The sequence below is a fragment of the Salmo salar genome, chromosome 09 (assembly GCF_965601325.2).
Source record: "Salmo salar chromosome 09, fSalSal1, whole genome shotgun sequence".
Taxonomy (NCBI): domain Eukaryota; kingdom Metazoa; phylum Chordata; class Actinopteri; order Salmoniformes; family Salmonidae; genus Salmo; species Salmo salar.
Genome location: NC_138299.1, coordinates 48,629,130 through 48,656,878, shown reverse-complemented (window position 1 = coordinate 48,656,878; position 27,749 = coordinate 48,629,130). Strand labels below are relative to the sequence as shown.

At 49.7% G+C, this 27,749-nt stretch overlaps 2 protein-coding genes across 7 annotated transcripts in view; both read right to left on the bottom strand.

Annotated features, from left to right (window-relative positions):
• Positions 1-1,723: 1,723 nt before the first annotated feature.
• cox16 (cytochrome c oxidase assembly factor COX16) lies at positions 1,724-14,102 on the bottom strand. Of its 2 annotated transcripts, XM_014211746.3 has the most exons (5): positions 13,948-14,102; positions 13,344-13,421; positions 8,963-8,996; positions 4,478-4,546; positions 1,724-2,106 (listed from the first exon to the last, which is right to left on the bottom strand). In XM_014211746.3, exons 1-5 carry the CDS (start codon positions 14,005-14,007, stop codon positions 1,955-1,957), a joined length of 393 nt encoding a protein of 130 aa, XP_014067221.1. In that variant the 5' UTR covers positions 14,008-14,102; the 3' UTR covers positions 1,724-1,954. The 2 variants fall into 2 exon arrangements, with proteins under 2 accessions (XP_014067221.1, XP_014067222.1); XM_014211747.3 differs by lacking the exon at positions 8,963-8,996.
• A 1,061-nt stretch (positions 14,103-15,163) lies between these two features.
• LOC100380299 (actinin alpha 1) overlaps positions 15,164-27,749 on the bottom strand; it is a 274,936-nt gene continuing 262,350 nt past the window's right edge. Inside the window, 6 exon segments of one of the 5 annotated variants that reach the window (NM_001173584.1) lie at positions 15,164-15,817; positions 15,869-16,323; positions 17,569-17,727; positions 20,879-20,959; positions 25,598-25,744; positions 27,153-27,332. In NM_001173584.1, coding sequence (NP_001167055.1) covers positions 16,165-16,323; positions 17,569-17,727; positions 20,879-20,959; positions 25,598-25,744; positions 27,153-27,332 — 726 coding nt within the window. In that variant the 3' untranslated portion in view covers positions 15,164-15,817; positions 15,869-16,164. 5 annotated transcript variants of the gene reach the window in all.

Genomic DNA, 27,749 nt, shown 5'->3' with positions numbered 1-27,749 from the left:
CCTCGTGCTGAGGGAAGAGTTCTACCAAGGGTCCACTGGGTGAAGAGTCCTACCAACAGCCTAGTGCTGAGGGAAGAGTCCTACCAACAGCCTAGTGCTGAGGGAAGAGTCCTACCAACAGCCTAGTGCTGAGGGAAGAGTCCTACCAACAGCCTAGTGCTGGGTGAAGAGTCCTACCAACAGCCTAGTGCTGAGGGAAGAGTCCTACCAACAGCCTAGTGCTGAGGGAAGAGTCCTACCAACAGCCTAGCGCTGAGTGAAGAGTCCTACCAACAGCCTCGTGCTGAGGGAAGAGTTCTACCAAGGGTCCACTGGGTGAAGAGTCCACTGGGTGAAGAGTCCATTCATCTCACAAAGTGGAAATGTCATCATCATACTTCTCTGATTTGGTTGGACCTTAAAGTGAAAGAAAATACCAAATACCTTGATCGTTTCACAGACCTAGTGGTTCATACCCTAACCGCTCCGCACAGACCTAGTGGTTCATATCCTAACCGCTCCGCACAGACCTAGTGGTTCATATCCTAACCGCTCCCCACAGACCTAGTGGTTCATATCCTAACCGCTCCACACAGACCTAGTGGTTCATATCCTAACCTCTCCGCACAGACCTAGTGGTTCATTACATTTTTACATTTTAGTCATTTAGCAGACGCTCTTATCCAGAGCGACTTACAGTAGTGAACGCATACATTTCCTACATTTTTTTTTTCTTTATTTATTTTTTTCTGTGCTGGCCCCCCGTGGGAATCGAACCCACAACCCTGGCGTTGCAAACACCATGCTCTACCAACTGAGCTACAGGGAAGCTATGAACCACTCCGCACAGACCTAGTGGTTCATATCCTAACCTCTCCCCACAGACCTAGTGGTTCATATCCTAACCGCTCCCCACAGACCTAGTGGTTCATATCCTAACCGCTCCCCACAGACCTAGTGGTTCATATCCTAACCGCTCCACACAGACCTAGTGGTTCATATCCTAACCGCTCCGCACAGACCTAGTGGTGCATATCCTAACCGCTCCGCACAGACCTAGTGGTTCATATCCTAACCGCTCCGCACAGACCTAGTGGTTCATATCCTAACTGCTCCACACAGACCTAGTGGTTCATATCCTAACCTCTCCGCACAGACCTAGTGGTTCATATCCTAACCGCTCCACACAGACCTAGTGGTGCATATCCTAACCGCTCCGCACAGACCTAGTGGTTCATATCCTAACTGCTCCACACAGACCTAGTGGTTCATATCCTAACCGCTCCGCACAGACCTAGTGGTTCATATCCTAACCGCTCCACACAGACCTAGTGGTGCATATCCTAACCGCTCCGCACAGACCTAGTGGTTCATATCCTAACCGCTCCGCACAGACCTAGTGGTTCATATCCTAACTGCTCCACACAGACCTAGTGGTTCATATCCTAACCTCTCCGCACAGACCTAGTGGTTCATATCCTAACCGCTCCGCACAGACCTAGTGGTTCATATCCTAACCGCTCCACACAGACCTAGTGGTGCATATCCTAACCGCTCCACACAGACCTAGTGGTTCATATCCTAACCGCTCCGCACAGACCTAGTGGTTCATATCCTAACCTCTCCACACAGACCTAGTGGTTCATTTTCTCATCATGACAGTTGGCGAGGCAGATGTGTACCAGGGATGGGTACCTCTGCCACCTAGTGGCCATATTGGACACAGACAAGAACCAGACTCATATTTCAAAACATTACGTTTTTTTTATATAACATATAAGACATGCACATTTGTTGTTTACATACAATTGGATCACAGATTCAACTGTCCATTTCCAAAACTCTCATTGACTCAAAGGTTTTGTTACTTCGAGTTTACACGATAAATACATATTATATTCCTCAAGCCATTGGCCTTGCAGTGGTCTTGGTAATAACTTAACCCTGTGTCTTCCCATCTCACTCGGTATATATCCTATTGCAAACCGAACAGCCTCTGGTCAGCAATCTCCATCACGCTGCCTTGCCCTGTCTGGAGCGTTGCTGCTCTTGGTATTCCTTGGAGTCTTCCCAGGGACGAGGACCTCTGATGTTCCTCCAGTCCTTCAGGTTGACATCCTTTATCTTCTGTTGTTGGGACAGAGAGACAACAGGACAGGGTTAGGGGCTGGGCTTTACTCTACACATCAGGGATAGGATCAGGACAACACAGAACACCAGGGGGGTTAGTAGATAACAGAACACCAGGGGGGAGGAGGTTTTAGTAGATAACAGAACACCAGGGGGAGGAGGTTTTAGTAGATAACAGAACACCAGGGGGAGGAGGTTTTAGTAGATAACAGAACACCAGGGGGGGTTAGTAGATTACAGAACACCAGGGGGGGTTAGTAGATTACAGAACACCAGGGGGGTTAGTAGATAACAGAACACCAGGGGGAGGAGGTTTTAGTAGATAACAGAACACCAGGGGGGAAGAGGTTTTAGTAGATAACAGAACACCAGGGGGGAGGAGGTTTTAGTAGATAACAGAACACCAGGGGGAGGAGGTTTTAGTAGATAACAGAACACCAGGGGGAGGAGGTTTTAGTAGATAACAGAACACCAGGGGGAAGAGGTTTTAGTAGATAACAGAACACCAGGGGGGAGGAGGTTTTAGTAGATAACAGAACACCAGGGGGGAGGAGGTTTTAGTAGATAACAGAACACCAGGGGGGATTAGTAGATAACAGAACACCAGGGGGGGTTAGTAGATAACAGAACACCAGGGGGTTAGTAGATAACAGAACACCAGGGGGAGGAGGTTTTAGTAGATAACAGAACACCAGGGGGGGTTAGTAGATTACAGAACACCAGGGGGGGGTTAGTAGATTACAGAACACCAGGGGGGTTAGTAGATAACAGAACACCAGGGGGAGGAGGTTTTAGTAGATAACAGAACACCAGGGGGGAAGAGGTTTTAGTAGATAACAGAACACCAGGGGGGAGGAGGTTTTAGTAGATAACAGAACACCAGGGGGGAAGAGGTTTTAGTAGATAACAGAACACCAGGGGGGAGGAGGTTTTAGTAGATAACAGAACACCAGGGGGGAGGAGGTTTTAGTAGATAACAGAACACCAGGGGGGATTAGTAGATAACAGAACAGAACACCAGGGGGGGAGGAGGTTTTAGTAGATAACAGAACACCAGGGGGGATTAGTAGATAACAGAACAGAACACCAGGGGGGGAGCAGGTTTTAGTAGATAACAGAACACCAGGGGGGAGGAGGTTTTAGTAGATAACAGAACACCAGGGGGGATTAGTAGATAACAGAACAGAACACCAGGGGGGGAGGAGGTTTTAGTAGATAACAGAACACCAGGGGGAGGAGGTTTTAGTAGATAACAGAACACCATGGGGGTTAGTAGATTACAGAACACCAGGGGGGGGTTAGTAGATAACAGAACACCAGGGGGGGTTAGTAGATAACAGAACACCAGGGGGGGTTAGTAGATAACAGAACACCAGGTGGAGGAGGTTTTAGTAGATAACAGAACGTCAGGGGGGGGTTAGTACATTACAGAACACCAGGGGGGGTTAGTAGATAACAGAACACCAGGGGGGGTTAGTAGATAACAGAACACCAGGGGGGGTTAGTAGATTACAGAACACCAGGGGGGGTTAGTAGATTACAGAACACCAGGGGGGGTTAGTAGATTACAGAACACTAGGGGGGAAGAGGTTTTAGTAGATAACAGAACACCAGGGGGGGAGGAGGTTTTAGTAGATAACAGAACACCGGGGGGAGGAGGTTTTAGTAGATAACAGAACACCAGCGGGGTTAGTAGATAACAGAACACCAGGGGGGTTAGTAGACAACAGAACACCAGGGGGGAGGAGGTTTTAGTAGATAACAGAACACCAGGGGGGAGGAGGTTTTAGTAGATAACAGAACACCGGGGGGTTAGTAGATAACAGAACACCAGGGGGAGGAGGTTTTAGTAGATAACAGAACACCAGGGGGGAAGAGGTTTTAGTAGATAACAGAACACCAGGGGGAGGAGGTTTTAGTAGATAACAGAACACCAGGGGGGAGGAGGTTTTAGTAGATAACTGAACACCAGGGGGGATTAGTAGATAACAGAACACCAGGGGGAGGAGGTTTTAGTAGATAACAGAACACCGGGGGGTTAGTAGATAACAGAACACCAGGGGGGAGGAGGTTTTAGTAGATAACAGAACACCAGGGGGAGGAGGTTTTAGTAGATAACAGAACACCAGGGGGGAGGAGGTTTTAGTAGATAACTGAACACCAGGGGGGAGGAGGTTTTAGTAGGTAACAGAACACCAGGGGGGGTTAGTAGATAACAGAACACCAGGGGGGGTTAGTAGAAAACATATTTAGAAATGAAAGATAAGGAAAATTCATATCCTTGAGCCTTCCAGGATGGTATCAGAGAATATTCTACAGCATTAGAGTACAAACACAGCTCAACTCCCCTCATCCATCAGACACCTACCAGGTACTCCTCCTCCAGGATAACAGACTGTTTCTGGGGCTTCACCTTGGCCTCCAGGGTTGGATCCAGCTGGAGGAGAGAGAAGAAGAAGAGGGGAATGGTTTGTGTCACACACACACACAAGGCAGCTCCTTATTCACACACAGACAGACAAGAGACATACTGATCACAGAAATGTGATTTGGTGAACAAACTGTATATTTGATCATGTACATTCTCTGAAGCATAGAGCTGGTATAAATCACAGCTCTCAACGCAAATCGGGGGGGAGAGAGAGAAGAACTCTTGACAATCAAAATGAGAGGCAGCCTCCTCTCCTCCTCCTTCCCTCATCCTCCTCTTCACTCTCCCCCTTTCCTCCTCCTCCTCCCCTCCACCTCCGCTTCACTCTCCTCCCTTCCCTCCTCCTCCCTCTCCCCCCTTCCCTCCTCCCCCTCCTCCTCCTCTCCTCCTCTCCCCTCCTTCCCACCCCCTCCTCCTCTCCCCTCCTTCCCACCCACCCACCCACCCCCTCCTCTCCCTCCCTCCCTCCCCCTCCTCTCCCCTCCCTCCTCCTCTCCCCTCCTTCCCACCACCACCTCCTCCTCTCCTCTCCTTCCCACCCCCCCCTCCTCTCCTCTCCTCCTCTCCCACCTTCTCTCCATCTATTATTTCTGTAATGTATAAATGATGACAGAAGCCAAAGGTCTCCCCCCTCCTCCTCCTCACCCCCTTCCCTCCTCCTCCTCCTCTCCCCCCTTCTCCTCCTCTCCCCCCTCCATCTATTATCTCTGTCATGTATAAATGATGACAGAAGCCAAAGGTCTCCCCCTCTCCTCTCCCCTCCTCCTCCTCTCCTCCCTTCCCTCCTCCTCCTCCTCTCCCCCCTTCCCTACTCCTCCTCCTCTCCCCCCCTCCATCTATTATCTCTGTCATGTATAAATGATGACAGAAGCCAGAGGTAGTCTAGCTTCTAGCGGGCAAGTCAGAGACAGAAGAAAGCTGGCAGCTTAGAAGAGATGAGCACTAAGCTGACTCATTCACACCCAGAAGTTACGCCCCTCTTCCCCTGTCTCTTCTCTACCCAGAGAGTTGGCACAATTACAAATGGCCCTGTTTCCCTGATCAATTATTCAGCTTAATTTGGAGAAATGTCACCAGGTTGAGTAAAACAGTCAGCTTACCAGCCAAGTAAGATGATTTGAGAACAAGGCGAGGAGGATGCCTTCTGTCTTTCCTTAGCTGTAGTGTATTATTTTACATTTTGAAATAAAGCCAATCATAATTTAATTTGTGAAGCTCTGACACTGAGCACTTAACAAAACATTACACTAAACAAAACATTACACTAAACCCCCAAAAGGTTGAGCGTAGTGTAACAGACTCTAGAGGGGAGGAACCCAGAGAGGAGACCAACTCTAGATGGGAGGAACCCAGAGAGGAGACCAACTCTAGATGGGAGGAACCCAGAGAGGAGACCAACTCTAGATGGGAGGAACCCAGAGAGGAGACCAACTCTAGATGGGAGGAACCCAGAGAGGAGACCAACTCTAGATGGGAGGAACCCAGAGAGGAGACCAACTCTAGATGGGAGGAACCCAGAGAGGAGACCAACTCTAGATGGGAGGAACCCAGAGAGGAGACCAACTCTAGATGGGAGGAACCCAGAGAGGAGACCAACTCTAGATGGGAGGAACCCAGAGAGGAGACCAACTCTAGATGGGAGGAACCCAGAGAGGAGACCAACTCTAGATGGGAGGAACCCAGAGAGGAGACCAACTCTAGATGGGAGGAACCCTGAGAGGAGACCAACTCTAGATGGGAGGAACCCTGAGAGGAGACCAACTCTAGATGGGAGGAACCCTGAGAGGAGACCAACTCTAGATGGGAGGAACCCTGAGAGGAGACCAACTCTAGATTGGAGGAACCCAGAGAGGAGACCAACTCTAGATGGGAGGAACCCAGAGAGGAGACCAACTCTAGATGGGAGGAACCCAGAGAGGAGACTATGATCTGAGTCCCAAATGGCATCGTATTCCCTATACAGGGCTCTGGTCCAAAGTAGTGCACTACATAGAGCACGTGTCAAACCCATTCAACGGAGGACCGAGTGTTTGCGGGTTTTCGCTCCACCCTTGTACTTTTACATTTTTATTTTACCTTTTATTTAACTAGGCAAGTCAGTTAAGAACAGATTCTTATTTACAATGACGGCCTACCAGGGAACAGTGGGTTAACTGCCTTGTTCAGGGGCAGAACGACAGATTGTTTTTTGTTACCTTGACAGCTCGTGGATTTGACCTAGCAACCTTTCGGTTACTGGCCCAACGCTCTAACCACTAGGCTACCTGCCTCTAACCACCAGGCTACCTGCCACCCCTACACTCTAACCACTAGGCTACCTGCCTCCCCTACACTCTAACCACCAGGCTACCCTGCCTCCCCCCCCTAACCACTAGGATACCTGCCTCCCCTACACTCTAACCACTAGGCTACCTGCCTCCCCCCCTCTAACCACCAGGCTACCCTGCCCCCCCCCCCCCCCCCTAACCACTAGCCAACCTGCCTCCCCTACACTCTAACCACTAGGCTACCTGCCTCCCCCCCTCTAACCACCAGGCTACCCTGCCCCCCCCCCCCCCCCCCTAACCACTAGCCAACCTGCCTCCCCTACACTCTAACCACTAGGCTACCTGCCTCCCCCCCTCTAACCACCAGGCTACCCTGCCTCCCCCCCCCCCCCCCTAACCACTAGCCAACCTGCCTCCCCTACACTCTAACCACTAGGCTACCTGCCTCCCCCCCTCTAACAACCAGGCTACCCTGCCTCCCCCCCTCTAACCACTAGGCTACCCCGCCTCCCCCCCCTATAACCACTAGGCTACCCCGCCTCCCCCCCCTCTAACCACTAGGCTACCCCGCCTCCCCCCCCTCTAACCACTAGGCTACCCCGCCTCCCCCCCCTCTAACCACTAGGCTACCCCGCCTTCCCCCCCTCTAACCACCACGCCACCCCCCCTCCCCCCTCTAACCACTAGGCTACCCCGCCTCCCCCCCCTCTAACCACTAGGCTACCCGCCTCCCCCCTCTAACCACTAGGCTACCCGCCTCCCCCCTCTAACCACTAGGCTACCCGCCTCCCCCACCTCTAACCAGTAGGCTACCCGCCTCCCCCCCTCTAACCACTAGGCTACCCGCCTCCCCCCCTCTAACCACTAGGCTACAGGCTTCCGCCCCTCTAACCAATAGGCTACAGGCTTCCGCCCCTCTAACCAATAGGCTACAGGCTTCCGCCCCTCTAACCAATAGGCTACAGGCTTCCGCCCCTCTAACCAATAGGCTACAGGCTTCTGCCCCTCTAACCAATAGGCTACCTGCCTCCCCCCCCCTCTAACCACTAGGCTACCCTGCCTCCCCTCCTCTAACCACTAGGCTACCTGCCTCGCCCCCCTCTAACCACTAGGCTACCCTGCCACCTACCAACTTGATTGATGAATTAAGGTCCCTAATTAGTAAGGAACTCCCCTCACCTGGTTGTCTAGGTCTTAATTGAAAGGGAATAAAAAATGTTTAAAAAAACCTGTAGACACTAGTCCCTCTACAGAATGAGTTGGCCACCCCTGACGTAGGGAGCCATTTGGGATACAATCCATGTTGATCTGGAGGGGCTTTAATGGAATGAGTCATTGAGGAAGAGCTCCAATTGGGTCAGAGACAGTCAGCGGCTGTAAGACTTAACTAGGTCGCTATCTGGGAGCGAAGATGGACTGGTTTGTAGTGTAACGTACTGTAGCTAACATGGGTGTGTGTGTGTGTGTGTGTGCACTGCACTCCGACCCACGGCTATTTAGCCAGGCCTAGGCATACATAGGATTATTTCTCTCACACACACGCGCAGACGCCACACACACGCAGACGCCACACACACACTTAAAAACATACATAATCACAGAAGCAGCAGTCACCGCTGAGGCCCAGGGTTAAGAGGGAGACTGTCACTGCTTAGGCCCAGGGTTAAGAGGGAGGCCTAGGGTTAAGAGGGAGACTGTCACCGCTGAGGCCCAGGGTTAAGAGGGAGACTGTCACCGCTGAGGCCCAGGGTTAAGAGGGAGGCCTAGGGTTAAGAGGGAGACTGTCACTGCTTAGGCCCAGGGTTAAGAGGGAGGCCTAGGGTTAAGAGGGAGACTGTCACCGCTGAGGCCCAGGGTTAAGAGGGAGGCCTAGGGTTAAGAGGGAGACTGTCACCGCTGAGGCCCAGGGTTAAGAGGGAGACTGTCACTGCTTAGGCCCAGGGTTAAGAGGGAGGCCTAGGGTTAAGAGGGAGACTGTCACCGCTGAGGCCCAGGGTTAAGAGGGAGACTGTCACTGCTTAGGCCCAGGGTTAAGAGAGAGGCCTAGGGTTAAGAGGGAGACTGTCACCGCTGAGGCCCAGGGTTAAGAGGGAGGCCTAGGGTTAACCTGTTTAGGATAGGGGGCAGTATTTTCACGGCCGGATAAAATACGTACCCGATTTAATCTGGTTATTACTCCTGCCCAGAACCTAGAATATGCATATAATTATTTGATTTGGATAGAAAACACCCTAAAGTTTCTAAAACTGTTTGAATGGTGTCTGTGAGTATAACAGAACTCATATGGCAGGCCAAAACCTGAGAAGATTCTATATGGGAAGTGCCCTGTCTGACCATTTCTTGTCCTTCTATAGCCTCTTTATCAAAAATAGAGGATCTCTGCTGTAACGTGACATTTTCTAAGGCTCCCATAGGCTCTCAGAAGGCGCCAGAACGGGGAATGATGACTCTGCAGTCCCTGGGCGAAAAACAGTAGGGGTTTTGGAAAGTGGTCGTTCTGAGAACAATGACACTGGTGCGCGCGTGCATGTGAAGACTCCATTTTCTATTTTCAGTGTTTGAACGAAAACAAGGTCTCCCGGTTGGAATATTATCGCTATTTTACGAGAAAAATCGCATAAAAATTTATTTTAAACAGCGTTTGACATGCTTCAAAGTACGATAATGGAATATTTTGCATTTTTTTGTCACGATACGCGCCGGCGCGTCACCCTTCGGATAGTGTCTTGAACGCAAGAACAAAACGCAGCTATTTGGATATAACTATGGATTATTTGGAACCAAAACAACATTGGGTGTTGAAGTAGAAGTCCTGGGAGTGCATTCTGACGAAGAACAGCAAAGGTAATCCAATTTTTCTTATAGTAAATCTGAGTTTGGCGAGTGCCAAACTTGGTGGGTGTCAAAATAGCTAGCCATGATGGCCGGGCTATCTACTCAGAATATTGCAAAATGTGCTTTCACCGAAAAGCTATTTTAAGATCGGACACCGCGATTGCATAAAGGAGTTCTGTATCTATAATTCTTAAAATAATTGTTATGTTTTTTGTGAACGTTTATCGTGAGTAATTTAGTAAATTCACCGGAGGTTTTCGGTGGGTATGCTAGTTCTGAACGTCACATGCTAATGTAAAAAGATGGTTTTTGATATAAATATGAACTTGATTGAACAAAACATGCATGTATTGTCTAACATAATGTCCTAGGAGTGTCATCTGATGAAGATCAAAGGTTAGTGCTGCATTTAGCTGTGGTTTGGGTTTATGTGACATTATATGCTAGCTTGAAAAATGGGTGTCTGATTATTTCTGGCTGGGTACTCTCCTGACATAATCTAATGTTTTGCTTTCGTTGTAAAGCCTTTTTGAAATCGGACAATGTGGTTAGATAAAGGAGAGTCTTGTCTTTAAAATGGTGTAAAATAGTCATATGTTTGAAAAATTTAAGTTTTTGGATTTTTGAGCTGTTTGTAATTCGCGCCACGCTCTATCATTTGATATTGGCGAGGCGTTCCGCTAGCGGAACATCTAGATGTAAGAGGGAGACTGTCACTGCTTAGGCCCAGGGTTAAGAGGGAGGCCCAGGGTTAAGAGGGAGACTGTGCACGGGGAGGGTATATGATAGAACTGGGACGATAAAGCAGAAGAATTAATCGACACAGACCATTTTGCTGATGTTGTTCATCACGATAAGTAGCCTTTACTAGAGAAATGTGAAGTTTGAAATGAAATAAGTTTGCCAATATGGGTGATATAGTTAATGGGACAGTCGATGGCAAAAACCATCAAACTAGAAGTAGTAGGTGAAAGGGTATAAACGGTGGTGCGCGTTACCGTCATAAATGTATTGTTCTATTTAATCGTTATCGCATCAATTCAGGCAATTTTTCACAATATTGATTATTGCCCATATGGCCCAGGTGTAGTGCATCAGCCCCAGGCACCCTAAGAGAGCGAGAGCAGAGAAGAGAAGAAGAGAAGAAGGGGAAGAGGAAGATAAGGGGAAGAGGAGGGGAAGGGGAAGAGGAGGGGAAGGGGAAGAGGAGGGGAAGAGAAGGGGAAGAGAAGGTGGAGGGGAAGCGGAAGAGAAAGAGGAGGGGAAGGGGAAGAGAAGGGGAAGAGAAAGAGGAGGGGAAGAGAAAGAGGAGGCGAAGAGAAAGAGGAGGCGAAGAGAAAGAGGAGGCGAAGGGGAAGAGGAGGCGAAGGGGAAGAGAAGGGGAAGGGGAAGAGAAGGGGAAGAGAAGGGGAAGGGGTAGAGGAGGGGAAGAGGAAGAGGAGGGGAAGGGGAAGAGAAGGGGAAGGGGATGAGGAGGGGAAGGGGATGAGGAGGGGAAGGGGAGGGAAAGAGGGGAAGAGGAGGGGAAGAGGGGAAGAGGAGGGGAAGGGGAAGAGAAGGGGAAGAGGAAGGGAAGGGGAAGAGGAGGGTAGTGAGTGACTGTGTGTGAGGGGTCAGCTGCCTGGAACAGACAGGCTTGCTTCCCTGGGCAGGATGTCCCCCTGTCCTCCCCTAGCTCCAGCCCTAGAGTGCATCCCAAATGGCACCCTATTCCCTATGAGCCCTAGTCAAAAATAGTGCACAATATACAAAATAGGGTGTCATTTGGTAACCCCTCACAGGAATAGGCTGTCATTTGGTAACCAGGGATTAGGGGGTAATTTGGTATCCAGGGAATAGGGGGTCATTTGGTAACCAGGGAATAGGGGGTCATTTGGGATCCAGGGAATAGGGGGTCATTTGGGATCCAGGAAATAGGGGGTCATTTGGGATCCAGGGAATAAGGGTCATCCAGGGAATCATCCAGGGAATAGGGGGTCATCCAGGGAATAGGGGGTCATTTGGGATCCAGGGAATAGGGGGTCATTTGGTAACCAGGGAATAGGGGGTCATCCAGGGACCCAGGGAATAGGGGGTCATTTGGTAACCAGGGAATAGGGGGTCATCCGGGACCCAGGGAATAGGGGGTCATTTGGGATCCAGGGAATAGGGGGTCATTTGGGATCCAGGGAATAGGGGGTCATTTGGTAACCAGGGAATAGGGGGTCATCCAGGGACCCAGGGAATAGGGGGTCATTTGGTAACCAGGGAATAGGGGGTCATTTGGGATCCAGGAAATAGGGGGTCATTTGGGATCCAGGGAATAAGGGTCATCCAGGGAATCATCCAGGGAATAGGGGGTCATCCAGGGAATAGGGGGTCATTTGGGATCCAGGGAATAGGGGGTCATTTGGTAACCAGGGAATAGGGGGTCATCCAGGGACCCAGGGAATAGGGGGTCATTTGGTAACCAGGGAATAGGGGGTCATCCGGGACCCAGGGAATAGGGGGTCATTTGGGATCCAGGGAATAGGGGATCATTTGGGATCCAGGGAATAGGGGGTCATTTGGTAACCAGGGAATAGGGGGTCATCCAGGGACCCAGGGAATAGGGGGTCATTTGGTAACCAGGGAATAGGGGGTCATTTGGGATCCAGGGAATAAGGGTCATCCAGGGAATCATCCAGGGAATAGGGGGTCATCCAGGGAATAGGGGGTCATTTGGGATCCAGGGAATAGGGGGTCATTTGGGATCCAGGGAATAGGGGGTCATCCAGGGACCCAGGGAATAGGGGGTCATTTGGTAACCAGGGAATAGGGGGTCATCCGGGACCCAGGGAATAGGGGGTCATTTGGTAACCAGGGAATAGGGGGTCATCCAGGGACCCAGGGAATAGGGGGTCATTTGGTAACCAGGGAATAGGGGGTCATCCAGGGACCCAGGGAATAGGGGGTCATTTGGTAACCAGGGAATAGGGGGTCATCCAGGGACCCAGGGAATAGGGGGTCATTTGGTAACCAGGGAATAGGGGGTCATCCAGGGACCCAGGGAATAGGGGGTCATTTGGTAACCAGGGAATAGGGGGTCATCCAGGGACCCAGGGAATAGGGGGTCATTTGGGATCTCACTCTCAGATCAGGGTTCAAAACTAGACAGAGGTCATTTTATCATAGCTATTCATATAAGAGCACAGCTTTTTTTTTTCATCAAAGATACTAATTAGTGATAGGTGGTATATAGCATATACAGCTGCATAGAGGTATGATGATTCTGTCACATAATGTACCGATTTCAGTCCTAGAGGGCAGCACTGAATACATTGTGCTCTTTTGACACCTATAGGATCTAGCGTACCTTGTGTTGTGACTGACTCTCTCATGAGCTGTAATCTGTCTAGGGCTACAGACACACACTCTGTGACGGTGCCATCAAATCATCAGTCAAACGTTCACACACGCATACAGTTGAACGAGTAAAATGATATACCTAAAAATAAATATATATATATAAAAAAAAAAGTCATTGATACAGCAAAGAATATACGATATTGATGAGGAATGAAATAACCTCTTAGGACTAGAAAGAAGGGAGGTATACTCCTCAGGATGTCTCATACTGCCTGTCTGTTCTGTTGGTCTACTCTTCACAGTGTCTACTGTAGTTTTTCCATACATTTGAGGACACGGTGTTGATTTTATTACGCTGGATCAGTTGCTTTTACCTTCTTCATGATCTTCTGAGCATCGTAGCGGATCTGTGTGAACTCCCGGAGCCCAAAGGAACCTCCCACTACCAGCAACTTGGAAACAGAATCCGTAAGTCATAAACTGGTTTTATAATGAGGCATTGTCATCAATATACAGTACAGTCATACTATCTCTGACAGCACTAACTATTGAAACAAAATTGGTATGCGTTTGTGTGTTTAAAACAGAGGATAGATGATTTCATTAGTGCTTCTAGTTAACTATCTATTGAAGGATGGTGATGTCTCAGTTCACTTGTACTTTCATTGTTTGGAGATTGGTTTTTATTTTGTCAGTCTGAGGGCTAGTTGAATATTCCCATCAAAAGCTAAAACGGCACGAAACCACTTAACTAGATAACTATAAGTTAATTGATCGGGTTTTATAATGACTGTTCTTCGTGTTTGTAGCCTACACGTTGATGCTAAAGCTCAAGCTGCTATCTAGTGCATGTAGCCAACTTCAGCTAGCTGATAAGCTAATAGCCACTGATTGCTAAGCTAGCTACCGTCTCTCTCTCTAAGCGAGTAAAAGTCTTGTCACGAAACTGAAAAAGACGGTATCAAACCTATGACTCACCAACATGGGAACGCCGTATTTAAAGGTTTTGTTCCTCTGTAATGCTTTGAAGGTCAACATGATTATTCGACCCAGGTAACTCTACAACCCCATGTTACTTGTTGTTCACTGCGGAAGGTGAATTCTGTCGGAACGCACTTACGAGTAGTCCTACACACTATAATTCCCGGATGTTTCATAAACTCCCATTTTTAGTTCCGCATGTGGAAAGACTAAAAGCAGTGTTATTTGTATGATTTTGGCTGGTGAATTATTGGTCATATGTATGAGATATGTTGGCATATTACTATATTTAGAAAAAAAGCCCCACATTAGCTACGTGTTTCTGTAAAAAAAAAACATTGATCTAAATAACGTGCCAACCCACTTATTTAATTTCTTCCATTGTCCATATTACTGTAATTTGATTACAGAATCCAACATAAATATGTAAGTGAATCAAGGAAATTAATAAGCTCTTCCCCCAAGTCTCTTCTTCTTTATCAGCCTCTGAATCCATCCTCCTTCCTCTGGCAGACGACCAGGGCCAGTGGCCCAAAGAAAACGCGGTATAGGAACAGGATTCTTCTCAAACACAAGGTAATATAACTACTTCTTGCTAGAAGGGTGCACTGAACTTGGGTATATAACCTCCCAGGGCTCAAATGTCAGAATATGATATTGCATATTCCTCTTGTATCCTCAGCATAGCCCTATAGCCAATCTATCACCCCAGATACCATTCATCTTTATTACAAACTGGGTGGTTCCGGCCCTGAATGCTGATTGGCTGACAGCCGTGGTATATGAGACCGTATACCATGGCTATGACAAAACATTTATTTTTACTGTTCTAATTACTTTAGTAACCAGTTTATAATAGCAATAAGGCACCTCGGGGGTTTGTGATATATGGCCAATATACCACGGCTAATGGTTGTATCCAGGCACTCCGCGTTGTGTCGTGCATAAGAACAGCCCTTAGCCGTGGTATATTGGCCATATACCACAAACCCCTCGTGGCAAATTGAACCATATTACACCTGCACCTAAAGCTACTTTCCAGCTTGATATTGTCTTATGTTCTGCAGCATCGCTTCACAATGTCATACTTTTGCTGTAGACGGTTCATTTTGAATATCACATATAGCTTCATCAAAGACACAATAAACGTCATTCGTTATTAATGTCACTGTGTACTTAGCAAAGTAGGAAGGAGGGTAAATTAAGGACCAAGTGTAGCAATTTATCTTTATTTCAATTGTTGTTTCTTTTTTTTTTTTACCAGGTGAAGAAAAATACCTTTTTTTGTTCTGTATAATAAAATATGTTAGCTTTATTCATTTTATGAAGAAAAACAATAACAACAAGAAAAATAAAAACACATTTCTCTCCCTCTTTGTAAACCTGGAGAGTGTTTCTGCATGGGAAGCAAGTCCAACTAAGACAAAGTGTGAGGGAGGGAAGGGGCTTGCTCCGTCCGTGGTGAAGTTTCCCGTGGGTACAGATCTAGGATCAGCTTTCACTCCCTCAAACCTAACTTTAACTATTAGTGGGGAAAGTGCTAAACTGACCCCAGATCAGCATCTAGGGGCAACTTCACCCTACACCAGTAAAGGGGTTGGCGGAGGGAGGAATGAGGGGTGGTTGGAAAAAGGAAGGGGGGGGGGCAGACATGATGATTATGACATATAAGATAAGGCCAGGAACATAGAAAAAACATGTTAGCAGGGCTAGCCTGATGCCAGATTTGTCTGTGCTGTTTTCAGCGTTGTAGAGCAGGGATAGCCTGATGCCAGATTTGTCTGTGCTGTTTTCAGCGTTGTAGAGCAGGGCTAGCCTGTTGCCAGATTTGTCTGTGCTGTTTTCAGCGTTGTAGAGCAGGGCTAGCCTGTTGCCAGATTTGTCTGTGCTGTTTTCAGCGTTGTAGAGCAGGGCTAGCCTGATGCCAGATTTGTCTGTGCTGTTTTCAGCGTTGTAGAGCAGGGCTAGCCTGATGCCAGATTTGTCTGTGCTGTTTTCAGCGTTGTAGAGCAGGGCTAGCCTGATGCCAGACCTGTCTTTTGCTAAACTGGCGTGACAACGATGAGTGACAAGGAGTTGGCAAGACAACACAAACAGATCTGGGACCTATGCTAGAGCAGAGCTGCGGTGTTGAGGCAGTAGGAGGGTCTTGCGGGCGGTGGTAAGAGCAGGTAGGCTGGTGAGTGACCTCACATGTTAGGGGTCAAAGGTCACTCAGAGGTCACTCTCTCCGTAGAGTGCGGTGGAGAAGGACATGTAGTCGAGGGCACCGGGTATCGCGTCGGGGCCGGCGTAGGGAGCCATGCGGGCGATACAGTACTCTGCCTGGTCAGGAGGCAACTCACGACGAAGCTCATCGGCCAGGATGTAGTTCTGGTGTAGGGGAAACGAGAAGGTAAGAATAGTCCAGGGGTTCTCAAACCTTTGGGCTTGTTTGGCAAAAATATAATCTGAGTGGTTGGCCGTGGGCCAAACAAATAGACGTTATGTATTTATAAATAAAAAGGTAAACAATAGCTTTTTAGGCTCTTTAAAACAATAGGTTTTTAGTAAGCAATCATAAAATCACACAAATTGTAGCCATATAACTTGACACCTAACAACACATTGTAATTACCAGTATTAAAAATGTATACTGTTGTGGGACAGAAACTGCAACCAAGTTTCTATGTTTATAAGACTAATAACTTGAATATGTTTCAAATGACTTGACAATATGGGAAAGGTGTAACAATGTGTATTTTCAACAAGCAGCAAGTCACAGAAAGGTATCGGAATGTTCAGGAAAATATCAGGGAAGCTCATCAGGCAAAAAAACGGCTCTAGGCTTTTGGGGGAACCTAAGAAAGATTTGGCAGATGCCAAAGTAAGTAACTACTTAAAGGTGCAATAAGCAAAAATTGCTCTGTGATTTTCTGATTGCAAAAATTCTAATAGTTTGCCTAAATTTTTAGTTTATGTGACAAAACCAACACTCAGAATGTAGAGAATCATTGTACCATCTAAGCTGCTGTGAAATATATTTTCAATGACCAAAAATATAGTATTTTCAGCTGTTTGAAGCTGGTGGACAAAACCACAAGTAAGATGCAAAAATAAAACTTAAGAACGGGAAGCATAGAAATAGCAAACATAGAACAGATCTACCGCTTTTTAGACTTACTTTCAATGAGCTTTATGAATACATTTGATGGATTGATTGACCAACTGACTGATACTGACTTACTATTATGCCAACCTCAGTGTGGAAATATATATAAAATGGAGGAAAATCTGTTTTTTGACTGTACTGAGCCTTTAAAAACTGCAAACATTTGCCTCTACCTTATGGCAAAATTGTGTAGAATTTGCATTCAACTTGCTTTCAAACTGCAACATTTTCTCTTTGCCCCATGGCAAAATGTGTAGATTTGCAGAAAATGTACTCTACAACTCTCCGCTGTCAAGATTTAGATTTTGGCCCCCAAAAAGGCTAGGGCCGGCCCTGACTATGTGTGTGTGTGTATGGATGTGGGTACACAGACCCACAAGCCACTGTGGCCCCTCATGATGAGTTAAGATTTTTTTTGTGGCTCCCACCCCTATCAAAGTTGCCCATCCCTGGTCTAGTTGGAGTACCTTGTCCCCAGCTAGGACCTTGAAGGAGGCCATGACCTGGTCAGCGGTGTCTGTGTCGGCCGTCTCCCGGGACATGAAGTCTATGAAGGCCTGGAACGTGACCACGCCCACTCGGTTGGGATCCACGATGCTCATGATGCGAGAGAATTCCGCTTCACCCTATTGGACAGGAGCCACGAACACTGTTACCATGGGGACCATTGTGGGGCCCATTGGGCTCTGGTCAAAAGTTGTGCACTATGTACGGCCATTTGAGACGTAGCCTGGTTTCCAGATCTGTTTGTGCCGTCTTGCCCACTATGGTCATTGTATGACAGCACAAACAGATGTGACAGGGACCAGGCTATAAAGACAGTACACAAACTAGAATGTTTATACAGTAATATACTGTTAATCAGAGACAAGAGGCGATTTTCTGGTTTACAACCCATGTGATCATGATTGGTGGACCTTTTGTTTTCCAATTCAATGCAGACAAGTGAACAGTTGTTACCTTTCCACAAATGACTACAAGGCAGACTAAACACATTTTGATACGTTTATAAGTAACCATCGGAGGATACTTGACTGAGGGAGGAATTGGAGCGGATGTTTCGGCTTTACCATGTTGTAGCCGAGGGAGATAAGGCAGGTTTTGAAGTCTTCAGCTTCCATCATCCCTGTTTTCTTCTACAGGTATCAGAGAGGGACAAACAGTACGGAGGAGGAACGAACGAGGAAGAAGATTGAAAAGTGGTGGAGGAGGAGGTATTGAGGGGGAAATAGAGGAGAGGGATGTCACACGACATTACGAAAGGAAAATTGGAGGAAGGATAGTAAGAGGGGGTAGAAGAAGAATCAGAAGAATAAAGGTAAGGGGGTAGAGGGGAGTAGAGGGGAGTTAGAGGGAGTTACAGGGGAGTAGAGAGAGGTAGAGGGAGGTAGAGGGGGTTAGAGAGAGGTAGAGGGGAGGTAGAGGGAGGTAGAGGGGGTTAGAGGGGGTTAAAGGGTGGTAGAGGGGAGGTAGAGGGGGTTAGAGAGAGGTAGAGGGGGTTAGAGGGGAGTAGAGGGGATGGTAGAGAGAGGTCGAGGGGGGTAGAGGGGGGTTAGAGGGGAGTAGAGAGAGGTAGAGGGAGGGTAGAGGGGAGGTAGAGGGGGTTAGAGGGGGTTAGAGGGGGTTAGAGGGGGTTAGAGGGTGTTAGAGGGGGTTAGAGGGAGGTAGAGGGGAGGTAGAGGGGAGGTGGAGGGGAGGTAGAGAGGAGTAGAGGGGAGGTAGAGGGGGTTAGAGGGGAGTAGAGGGAGGTCGAGGGGAGGTAGAGGGGGTTAGAGAGAGGTAGAGGGGAGGTAGAGGGGGTTAGAGGGGAGTAGAGGGTGTTAGAGGGAGGTAGAGGGGAGTAGAGGAAGGTAGAGGGAGGTAGAGGGAGGTAAGAGGTAGAGGAAGGTAGAGGGAGGTAGAGGGAGGTAGAGGGAGGTAGAGGGAGGTAGAGGGGGGTTAGAGAGGAGTAGAGGGGAGGTAGAGGGAAGTAGAGGGGGTTAGAGGGGGTTAGAGGGAGGTAGAAGGAGGTAGAGGGAGGTAGAGGAAGGTAGAGGGAGGTAGAGGGAGGTAGAGGGGAGTAGAGGGGAGGTAGAGGGGAGTAGAGGGGAGGTAGAGGGGAGTAGAGGGGAGGTAGAGGGGAGTAGAGGGGAGGTAGAGGGGAGTAGAGGGGAGGTAGAGGGAAGTAGAGGGGAGGTAGAGGGGGTTAGAGGGGGTTAGAGGGAGGTAGAAGGAGGTAGAGGGAGGTAGGGGCGGTAGGGGGAGGTAGGGGCGGTAGAGGGGAGTAGAGGGGAGTAGAGAGAGGTAGAGGGGAGTAGAGGGAGGGAGAGGGGAGTAGAGAGAGGTAGAGGGGAGTAGAGAGAGGGAGAGGGGAGAAGAGAGAGGGAGAGGGGAGTAGAGAGAGGTAGAGGGACGTAGAGGGGAGTAGAGAGACGTAGAGGGAGTAGAGAGAGGTAGAGAGGTAGAGGGGAGTAGAGGGGGTTAGAGGGGAGTAGAGGGGGTTAGAGGGGAGTAGAGGGGAGTAGAGAGAGGTAGAGGGAGGTAGAGGGGAGTAGAGGGGGGTAGAGGGGAGTAGAGGGGAGTAGAGAGAGGTAGAGGGGAGTAGAGAGAGGTAGAGGGGAGTAGAGAGAGGTAGAGGGGAGAAGAGAGAGGGAGAGGGGAGTAGAGAGAGGGAGAGGGGAGTAGAGAGAGGTAGAGGGGAGTAGAGAGAGGTAGAGGGGAGTAGAGGGAGGGAGAGGGGAGTAGAGAGAGGTAGAGGGAGGTAGAGGGGAGTAGAGAGACGTAGAGGGAGTAGAGAGAGGTCGAGAGGTAGAGGGGAGCAGAGAGAGGTAGAGGGGAGTAGAGGGGAGTAGAGAGAGGTAGAGGGGAGTAGAGGGAGGTAGAGGGGAGTAGAGGGGGGTAGAGGGGAGTAGAGAGAGGTAGAGGTAGAGGGGAGTAGAGGGGGTTAGAGGGAGGTGGAGGGGAATAGAGGGGGTAGAGGGAGGTGGAGGGGAATAGAGGGGGTAGAAGGAGGTAGGAGGTAGAGGGGGTTAGAGGGGAGTAGAGAGAGGTAGAGGTAGAGGGGGTTAAGGGGGAGTAGAGGGGAGTAGAGGGAGGTAGAGGGGGGTAGAGGGAGGTAGAGGGAGGTGGAGGGGAATAGAGGGAGGTGAGAGGGGAATAGAGGGGGTAGAAGGAGATGGAGGGGAATAGAGGGGGTAGAGGGAGGTAGAGGGGAATAGAGGGAGGTAGAGGGGAATAGAGGGAGGTAGAGGGGAATAGAGGGAGGTAGAGGGGGTTAGAGGGGAGTAGAGGGAGGTAGAGGTAGAGGGGGGTAGAGGTAGAGGGGGTTAAGGGGGAGGTAGAGGGGGTTAGAGGGGGTTAAGGGGGAGGTAGAGGGGGTAGAGGGGGTTAGAGGGAGGTGGAGGGGAATAGAGGGGGTATAGGGAGGTAGAGGGGGTAGAGGGGGGTAGGGGAGGTAGAGGGGAGTAGAAGGAGGTAGAGGGGGTTAGAGGGGGGTAGGAGGGAGTTAAGGGGAGGTAGAGGGGAATAGAGGGGGGTAGAGGGAGGTAGAGAGAGGTAGAGAGGTAGAGAGGAGTAGAGGGGGGTTAGAGGGGTGGTTAGAGGGGTTTAAGCGGAGGTAGAGGGGAGTAGAGGGGGGTTAAAGGGGGTTAGAGGGGTAGAGGTAGAGGGGGGTAGAGGTAGAGGCGAGTAGAGGGGGGTAGAGGGGGGTAGAGGTAGAGATGGTTAAGGGGGGGTAGAGGTAGAGGGGGGTAGAGAAAGAAAGAGAACAAAACAAACCAACATCGTTAACCTCAGTACCTGTGCATCGTTGGCTATATCGAAGCCCAGGCTGATCAGGCAGGCCTTGAACTCCTCAGCCCCCAGAGTGCCTGAGTGGTCCTGGGGTGCCAGGTGGGGGGGCCAACCAGGTGTGCCAGGTGAGTGGGGGGCCAATCAGGTGTGCCAGGTACCAAAGGCCAGGTGAGTGTGGGCCAGGTGCATGTGAAGTGGGGGTGGGCAGGAGGAGCAGGTGGATAGGAGAGGGTGGGTCATGCAGAGGGTGAGGGGGATGGTTGATAAGAGGTAGGGGTTAGAGGGGATGGTTGATAAGGGGTAGGGGATAGAGGGGATGGTTGATAAGGGGTAGGGGTTAGAGGGGATGGTTGATAAGGGTTAGGGGATAGAGGGGGATGGTTGATAAGGGGTAGGGGATAGAGGGGATGGTTGATAAGGGTAGGGGTTAGAGGGGATGGTTGATAAGGGGTAGGGGATAGAGGGGATGGTTGATAAGGGGTAGGGGATAGAGGGGATGGTTGATAAGGGGTAGGGGATGGTTGATAAGGGGTAGGGGATGGTTGATAAGGGGATAGAGGGGATGGTTGATAAGGGGATAGAGGGGATGGTTGATAAGGGGATAGAGGGGATGGTTGATAAGGGGTAGGGGATAGAGGGGATGGTTGATAAGGGGTAGGGGATAGAGGGGATGGTTGATAAGGGGTAGGGGATGGTTGATAAGGGGTTGGGGGATGGTTGATAAGGGGTAGGGGATAGAGGGGATGGTTGATAAGGTGTTGGGGGATAGAGGGGATGGTTGATAAGGGGTAGGGGATAGAGGGGATGGTTGATAAGGGGTTGGGGGATGGTTGATAAGGGGTAGGGGATAGAGGGGATGGTTGATAAGGTGTTGGGGGATAGAGGGGATGGTTGATAAGGGGTAGGGGATAGAGGGGATGGTTGATAAGGGGTTGGGGGATGGTTGATAAGGGGTAGGGGATAGAGGGGATGGTTGATAAGGGGTAGGAGGATGGTTGATAAGGGGTAGGGGATAGAGGGGATGGTTGATAAGGGGTAGGGGATAGAGGGGATGGTTGATAAGGGGTAGGGGATGGTTGATAAGGGGTAGGGGATAGAGGGGATGGTTGATAAGGGGTAGGGGATAGAGGGGATGGTTGATAAGAGGTAGGGGTTAGAGGGGATGGTTGATAAGGTGTAGGGGATAGAGGGGATGGTTGATAAGGGGTAGGGGTTAGAGGGGATGGTTGATAAGGGGTAGGGGATAGAGGGGGATGGTTGATAAGGGGTAGGGGATAGAGGGGATGGTTGATAAGGGTAGGGGTTAGAGGGGATGGTTGATAAGGGGTAGGGGTTAGAGGGGATGGTTGATAATGGGTAGGGGATAGAGGGGATGGTTGATAAGGGTAGGGGATAGAGGGGGATGGTTGATAAGGGGTAGGGGATAGAGGGGATGGTTGATAAGGGGTAGGGGATAGAGGGGGATGGTTGATAAGGGGTAGGGGATAGAGGGGATGGTTGATAAGGGGTAGGGAATAGAGGGGATGGTTGATAAGGGGTAGGGGATAGAGGGGATGGTTGATAAGGGGTAGGGGATAGAGGGGATGGTTGATAAGGGGTAGGGAATAGAGGGGATGGTTGATAAGGGGTAGGGGATAGAGGGGGATGGTTGATAAGGGGTAGGGGATAGAGGGGATGGTTGATAAGGGGTAGGGGATAGAGGGGATGGTTGATAAGGGGTAGGGGATAGAGGGGATGGTTGATAAGGGGTAGGGGATAGAGGGGATGGTTGATAAGGGGTAGGGGATAGAGGGGATGGTTGATAAGGGTAGGGGATAGAGGGGATGGTTGATAAGGGTAGGGGGTAGAGGGGGATGGTTGGTAGGGGATAGAGGGGATGGTTGATAAGGGGTAGGGGATGGTTGATAAGGGGTAGGGGATGGTTGATAAGGGGATAGAGGGGATGGTTGATAAGGGGATAGAGGGGATGGTTGATAAGGGGATAGAGGGGATGGTTGATAAGGGGTAGGGGATAGAGGGGATGGTTGATAAGGGGTAGGGGATAGAGGGGATGGTTGATAAGGGGTAGGGGATAGAGGGGATGGTTGATAAGGGGTAGGGGATAGAGGGGATGGTTGATAAGGGGTAGGGAATAGAGGGGATGGTTGATAAGGGGTAGGGGATAGAGGGGATGGTTGATAAGGGGTAGGGGATAGAGGGGATGGTTGATAAGGGGTAGGGGATAGAGGGGATGGTTGATAAGGGTAGGGGTTAGAGGGGATGGTTGATAAGGGTAGGGGGAGAGGGGGATGGTTGATAAGGGGTAGGGGATAGAGGGGATGGTTGATAAGGGGTAGGGGATAGAGGGGATGGTTGATAAGGGGTAGGGGATGGTTGATAAGGGGTTGGGGGATGGTTGATAAGGGGTAGGGGATAGAGGGGATGGTTGATAAGGTGTTGGGGGATAGAGGGGATGGTTGATAAGGGGTAGGGGATAGAGGGGATGGTTGATAAGGGGTTGGGGGATGGTTGATAAGGGGTAGGGGATAGAGGGGATGGTTGATAAGGGGTAGGGGGATGGTTGATAAGGGGTAGGGGATAGAGGGGATGGTTGATAAGGGGTAGGGGATAGAGGGGATGGTTGATAAGGGGTAGGGGATAGAGGGGATGGTTGATAAGGGGTAGGGTATAGAGGGGATGGTTGATAAGGGGTAGGGGATAGAGGGGATGGTTGATAAGGGGTAGGGGATGGTTGATAAGGGGTAGGGGATAGAGGGGATGGTTGATAAGGGGTAGGGGATAGAGGGGATGGTTGATAAGGGGTAGGGGATAGAGGGGATGGTTGATAAGGGGTAGGGGATAGAGGGGATGGTTGATAAGGGGTAGGGGATGGTTGATAAGGGGTAGGGGATAGAGGGGATGGTTGATAAGGGGTAGGGGATAGAGGGGATGGTTGATAAGGGGTAGGGGATAGAGGGGATGGTTGATAAGGGGTAGGGGATAGAGGGGATGGTTGATAAGGGGTAGGGGATAGAGGGGATGGTTGATAAGGTGTTGGGGGATAGAGGGGATGGTTGATAAGGTGTTGGGGGATAGAGGGGATGGTTGATAAGGTGTTGGGGGATAGAGGGGATGGTTGATAAGGGTAGGGGATAGAGGGGATGGTTGATAAGGGGTAGGGGATAGAGGGGATGGTTGATAAGGGGTAGGGGATAGAGGGGATGGTTGATAAGGGGTAGGGGATAGAGGGGATGGTTGATAAGTGGTAGAGGGGATGGTTGATAAGGGGTAGGGGATAGAGGGGATGGTTGATAAGGGGTAGGGGATGGTTGATAAGGGGTAGGGGATGGTTGATAAGGGGTTGGGGGATGGTTGATAAGGGGTAGGGGATAGAGGGGATGGTTGATAAGGGGTAGGGGATAGAGGGGATGGTTGATAAGGTGTTGGGGGATAGAGGGGATGGTTGATAAGGTGTTGGGGGATAGAGGGGATGGTTGATAAGGTGTTGGGGGATAGAGGGGATGGTTGATAAGGGGTAGGGGATAGAGGGGATGGTTGATAAGGGGTTGGGGGATGGTTGATAAGGGGTTGGAACCATGCACAAGAAGGGACAGAGAACACAACAGTGCCAAACATTAAGACCTGAGGTGAGGTGCTGTGACACACTGCTGTGGCTTAAGGAGGCATCCAGAGCTGTTAGGTGCAGTGTGGCCAAGCAGACTATAGTAGACAGTACGAGGTATCATTCATTTCACATCATATACAGTAACACAGTGTTTCACAAACTCGGTCCCGGGGACCCCATTTAGTTTTTTTGCCCTAGCACTATACAGGTGATTCAGCTGTCTAGGGTAAAAACCAAAACGTTCCCCCCTCCCTCTCGGTGTCCCTGGGACCGAGCTTGGGTACATAGCATCACATAGGTTTAATAACAATAGGGGTCTACAGTATTCAAACTGGGGTGGGGGGTCCGCAGAGGTACTGCAAGGGGTACGCAGAATTACTTTATTTTTACTTTAATTAAATGTTTTTTTAAATTAAATGTTATGAATAGGTTTATCACCAGTAACATCAGAATAAACAAAATGTTGAATGTACATATTTACAGTAGAAAGTATGACTTTATTTTATCCTGATGGAAATTACAGTCACTAATCAGGAGATGGAAATGGGACGTTTCGGTATGATGTGTGTGGGGTCCTTCCATTACGACTCGGAGAAACCATGCAGTTTATTAGGCTACAGATTCAATAGGGTCTTATCACAGGGTGGTGAAAGTGCTCAGTGATAATAAACTTTATTCTACTTATTGTGGTGATCATGACGATCGATGCTTGACTGCCGTTTGACAAAATGAAAAAATAATTCTCAACTCTTATCCGTAATAATTTCATCATGTAGAGTAGCCTACCCTCACACGAGTGGCGCAGCCGTCTAAGGCACTGCATCTCAGTGCTAAAGGGGTCACTAAAGACACACTACAGACCCTGGTTCGATCACGGGCCGTGATCAGGAGTTCCGTAGGGCGGCGCACAATTGGCTCAGCGTCGTCCGGGTTAGGGGAGGGTTTGGCAAGGGGGAAGGCCGTCATTGTAAATAAGAATTTGTTCTTAACGATATTCAGATCCATACTATTCAGTAGTAAGGCTAATATAAGTGTACTGTACGGTATATGTTAACTAAAACGGTCTAACCGCCCCACAGCACCTCTTCCTCCCTGTACGGTCTCTTCTCTGTGAAACTGACCCTGTCGAAGTGGTTGAAGGAGGCTCTGAACTCGTTCATCTGGTCCTGGCTGATGCCCTTGGCGTCCCGCGTCAGAATCTGGTTCTCGATCTCGTTGATGGTTCTGGCAATGGTGGTCAGGAGCTGCTCCCAGCCCACACGGATATGCTGCAAGGAGGACGAGAGAGAGAGAGGGAGAGGAGGAGGAGAGAGAGGGAGAGGGAGGAGGAGAGAGGGAGAGGAGGAGGAGAGAGGGAGGGAGAGGGAGGGAGGGAGAGGAGGAGAGAGAGAGGGAGGGAGAGGAGAGAGAGAGAGGGAGGGAGAGGAGAGAGAGGGAGGGAGAGGAGAGAGAGAGAGGGAGGGAGAGGAGGAGAGAGAGAGGGAGGGAGAGGAGGAGAGAGAGAGGAGGCAAGAGGGAGGGAGAGGAGGAGAGAGGGAGGGAGAGGAGGAGAGAGAGAGGAGGGAGAGGAGAGAGGGAGAGGAGAGAGGGAGGGAGAGGAGAGAGGGAGAGGAGAGAGGGAGGGAGAGGAGAGAGGGAGAGGAGAGAGGGGGAGAGGAGGAGAGAGGGAGGGAGAGGAGAGAGGGAGAGGAGGAGAGAGGGAGGGGGAGGAGGAGAGAGGGAGGGAGAGGGAGGAGGAGAGGGAGGGAGAGGAGGAGAGAGGGAGGGAGAGGAGGAGAAAGAGAGGGAGAGGAGGGAGAGAGAGGAGGAGAGAGAGAGGGAGGGAGATGGGGAGAGAGGGAGGGAGGGAGATGGGGAGAGAGGGAGGGAGAGAGAGGGAGGGAGAGAGAGGGAGGGAGAGAGGGAGGGAGAGGAGGAGAAAGAGAGGGAGAGGAGGAGAAAGAGAGGGAGAGGAGGAGAAAGAGAGGGAGAGGAGGGAGAGAGGGCGGGAGGGAGAGGGAGAGACAAAGGGAGGGAGGACGAGAGACAAAGGGAGGGAGGACGAGAGAGGGGGAGGGAGGACGAGAGAGGGGGAGGGAGGACGAGAGAGGGGGAGGGAGGACGAGAGAGGGGGAGGGAGGAGAGAGGAGGGAGAGAGAGAGAGAGGGAGGGAGGGAGAGAGAGGGAGGGAGAGAGAGGGAGGGAGAGAGGGGCAAAGGGAGGGAGGACGAGAGAGGGAGAGAGAGAGAAATAGATAGATAGGTAGAGAGAGAGGAAAGAGAGAGAGAGGAGAAAATTTAATTGAAAGAAGTTGAGACAGATGAGACACCAAGAAGACTGAAGATGGTCGTCGTAAGATCAGATCATCTATTCTATACCACTTGTACCCTCTCTTGGGATCTGTAACGGTGATCAGTAAAGATCAACTTGTGCCCTCTCTTGGGATCTGTAACGGTGATCAGTAAAGATCAACTTGTACCCTCTCTTGGGATCTGTAACGGTGATCAGTAAAGATCAACTTGTACCCTCTCTTGGGAAGTGCTGTACTTCTATTTCTTCTCCTAATACAGTGGAACTTGTTGTCCATTACCTTCCATGATGTAGTTAATGTGCTTGTTGTGTAGTTGTGTGTCGTGTAGTCGTGTGTTACTTACAGTACATCCCTAGTGTAGTGTTGTGTAGTTGTGCGTTTCTTACCTCCATGGTATAGTTGGTGTGTTTGTTGTCGAAGATCAGAGCTTCCTGAATCAGCTGGTGGTCTCCCTCCAATTGGTCAATCTTTGGCTTGTAGTTGACTATGTTCTTCTCGTATTGGCGGAGGTGGGTCAGCTGATCCTCCAGGGTTCCGTGCATCTCGATAGAGATACGACCAATCTCCTGCAGAGAGAGAAACACAGGGAGGAGAGAGGAGAGTACATGAGGAGAGGCTGAGTCAACACCTACTGGAGAGAATGTTTCAATTAGATTGTGAATAGCAAACAGGCATGAGAACAAACAAAACTGGTTTTGAGGATGACGGGTGATAAGATTAAGAATGAAAGGGGTGATAAGATTAAGAATGACAGGGGTGATAAGATTAAGAATGACAGGGGTGATAAGATTAAGAATGACAGGGGTGATAAGATTAAGAATGACAGGGGTGATCAGATTAAGGACGACAGGGGTGATCAGATTAAGGACGACAGGGGTGATACAAATAACGATGACAAGGGTGATCAGAATAAGGATGACAGTGGAGATACAATTAAGGATGACAGGGGTGATACAATTTGTGGTGGGTCTGAATCCAAGCGT

Excerpts from the sequence above, each read along its gene's own strand:
- cox16 (XM_014211746.3), bottom strand. The coding sequence starts at position 14,007 with ATGTTGACCTTCAAAGCATTACAGAGGAACAAAACCTTTAAATACGGC. Across the intron at positions 8,997-13,343 it reads CTCAGAAGATCATGAAGAAG|GTTCTGGGCAGGAGTAATAA; the intron begins GTAAAAGCAACT and ends TGCATATTCTAG. Across the intron at positions 4,547-8,962 it reads TAATAACCAGATTAAATCGG|CTGGATCCAACCCTGGAGGC; the intron begins GTACGTATTTTA and ends TCTCTCCTCCAG.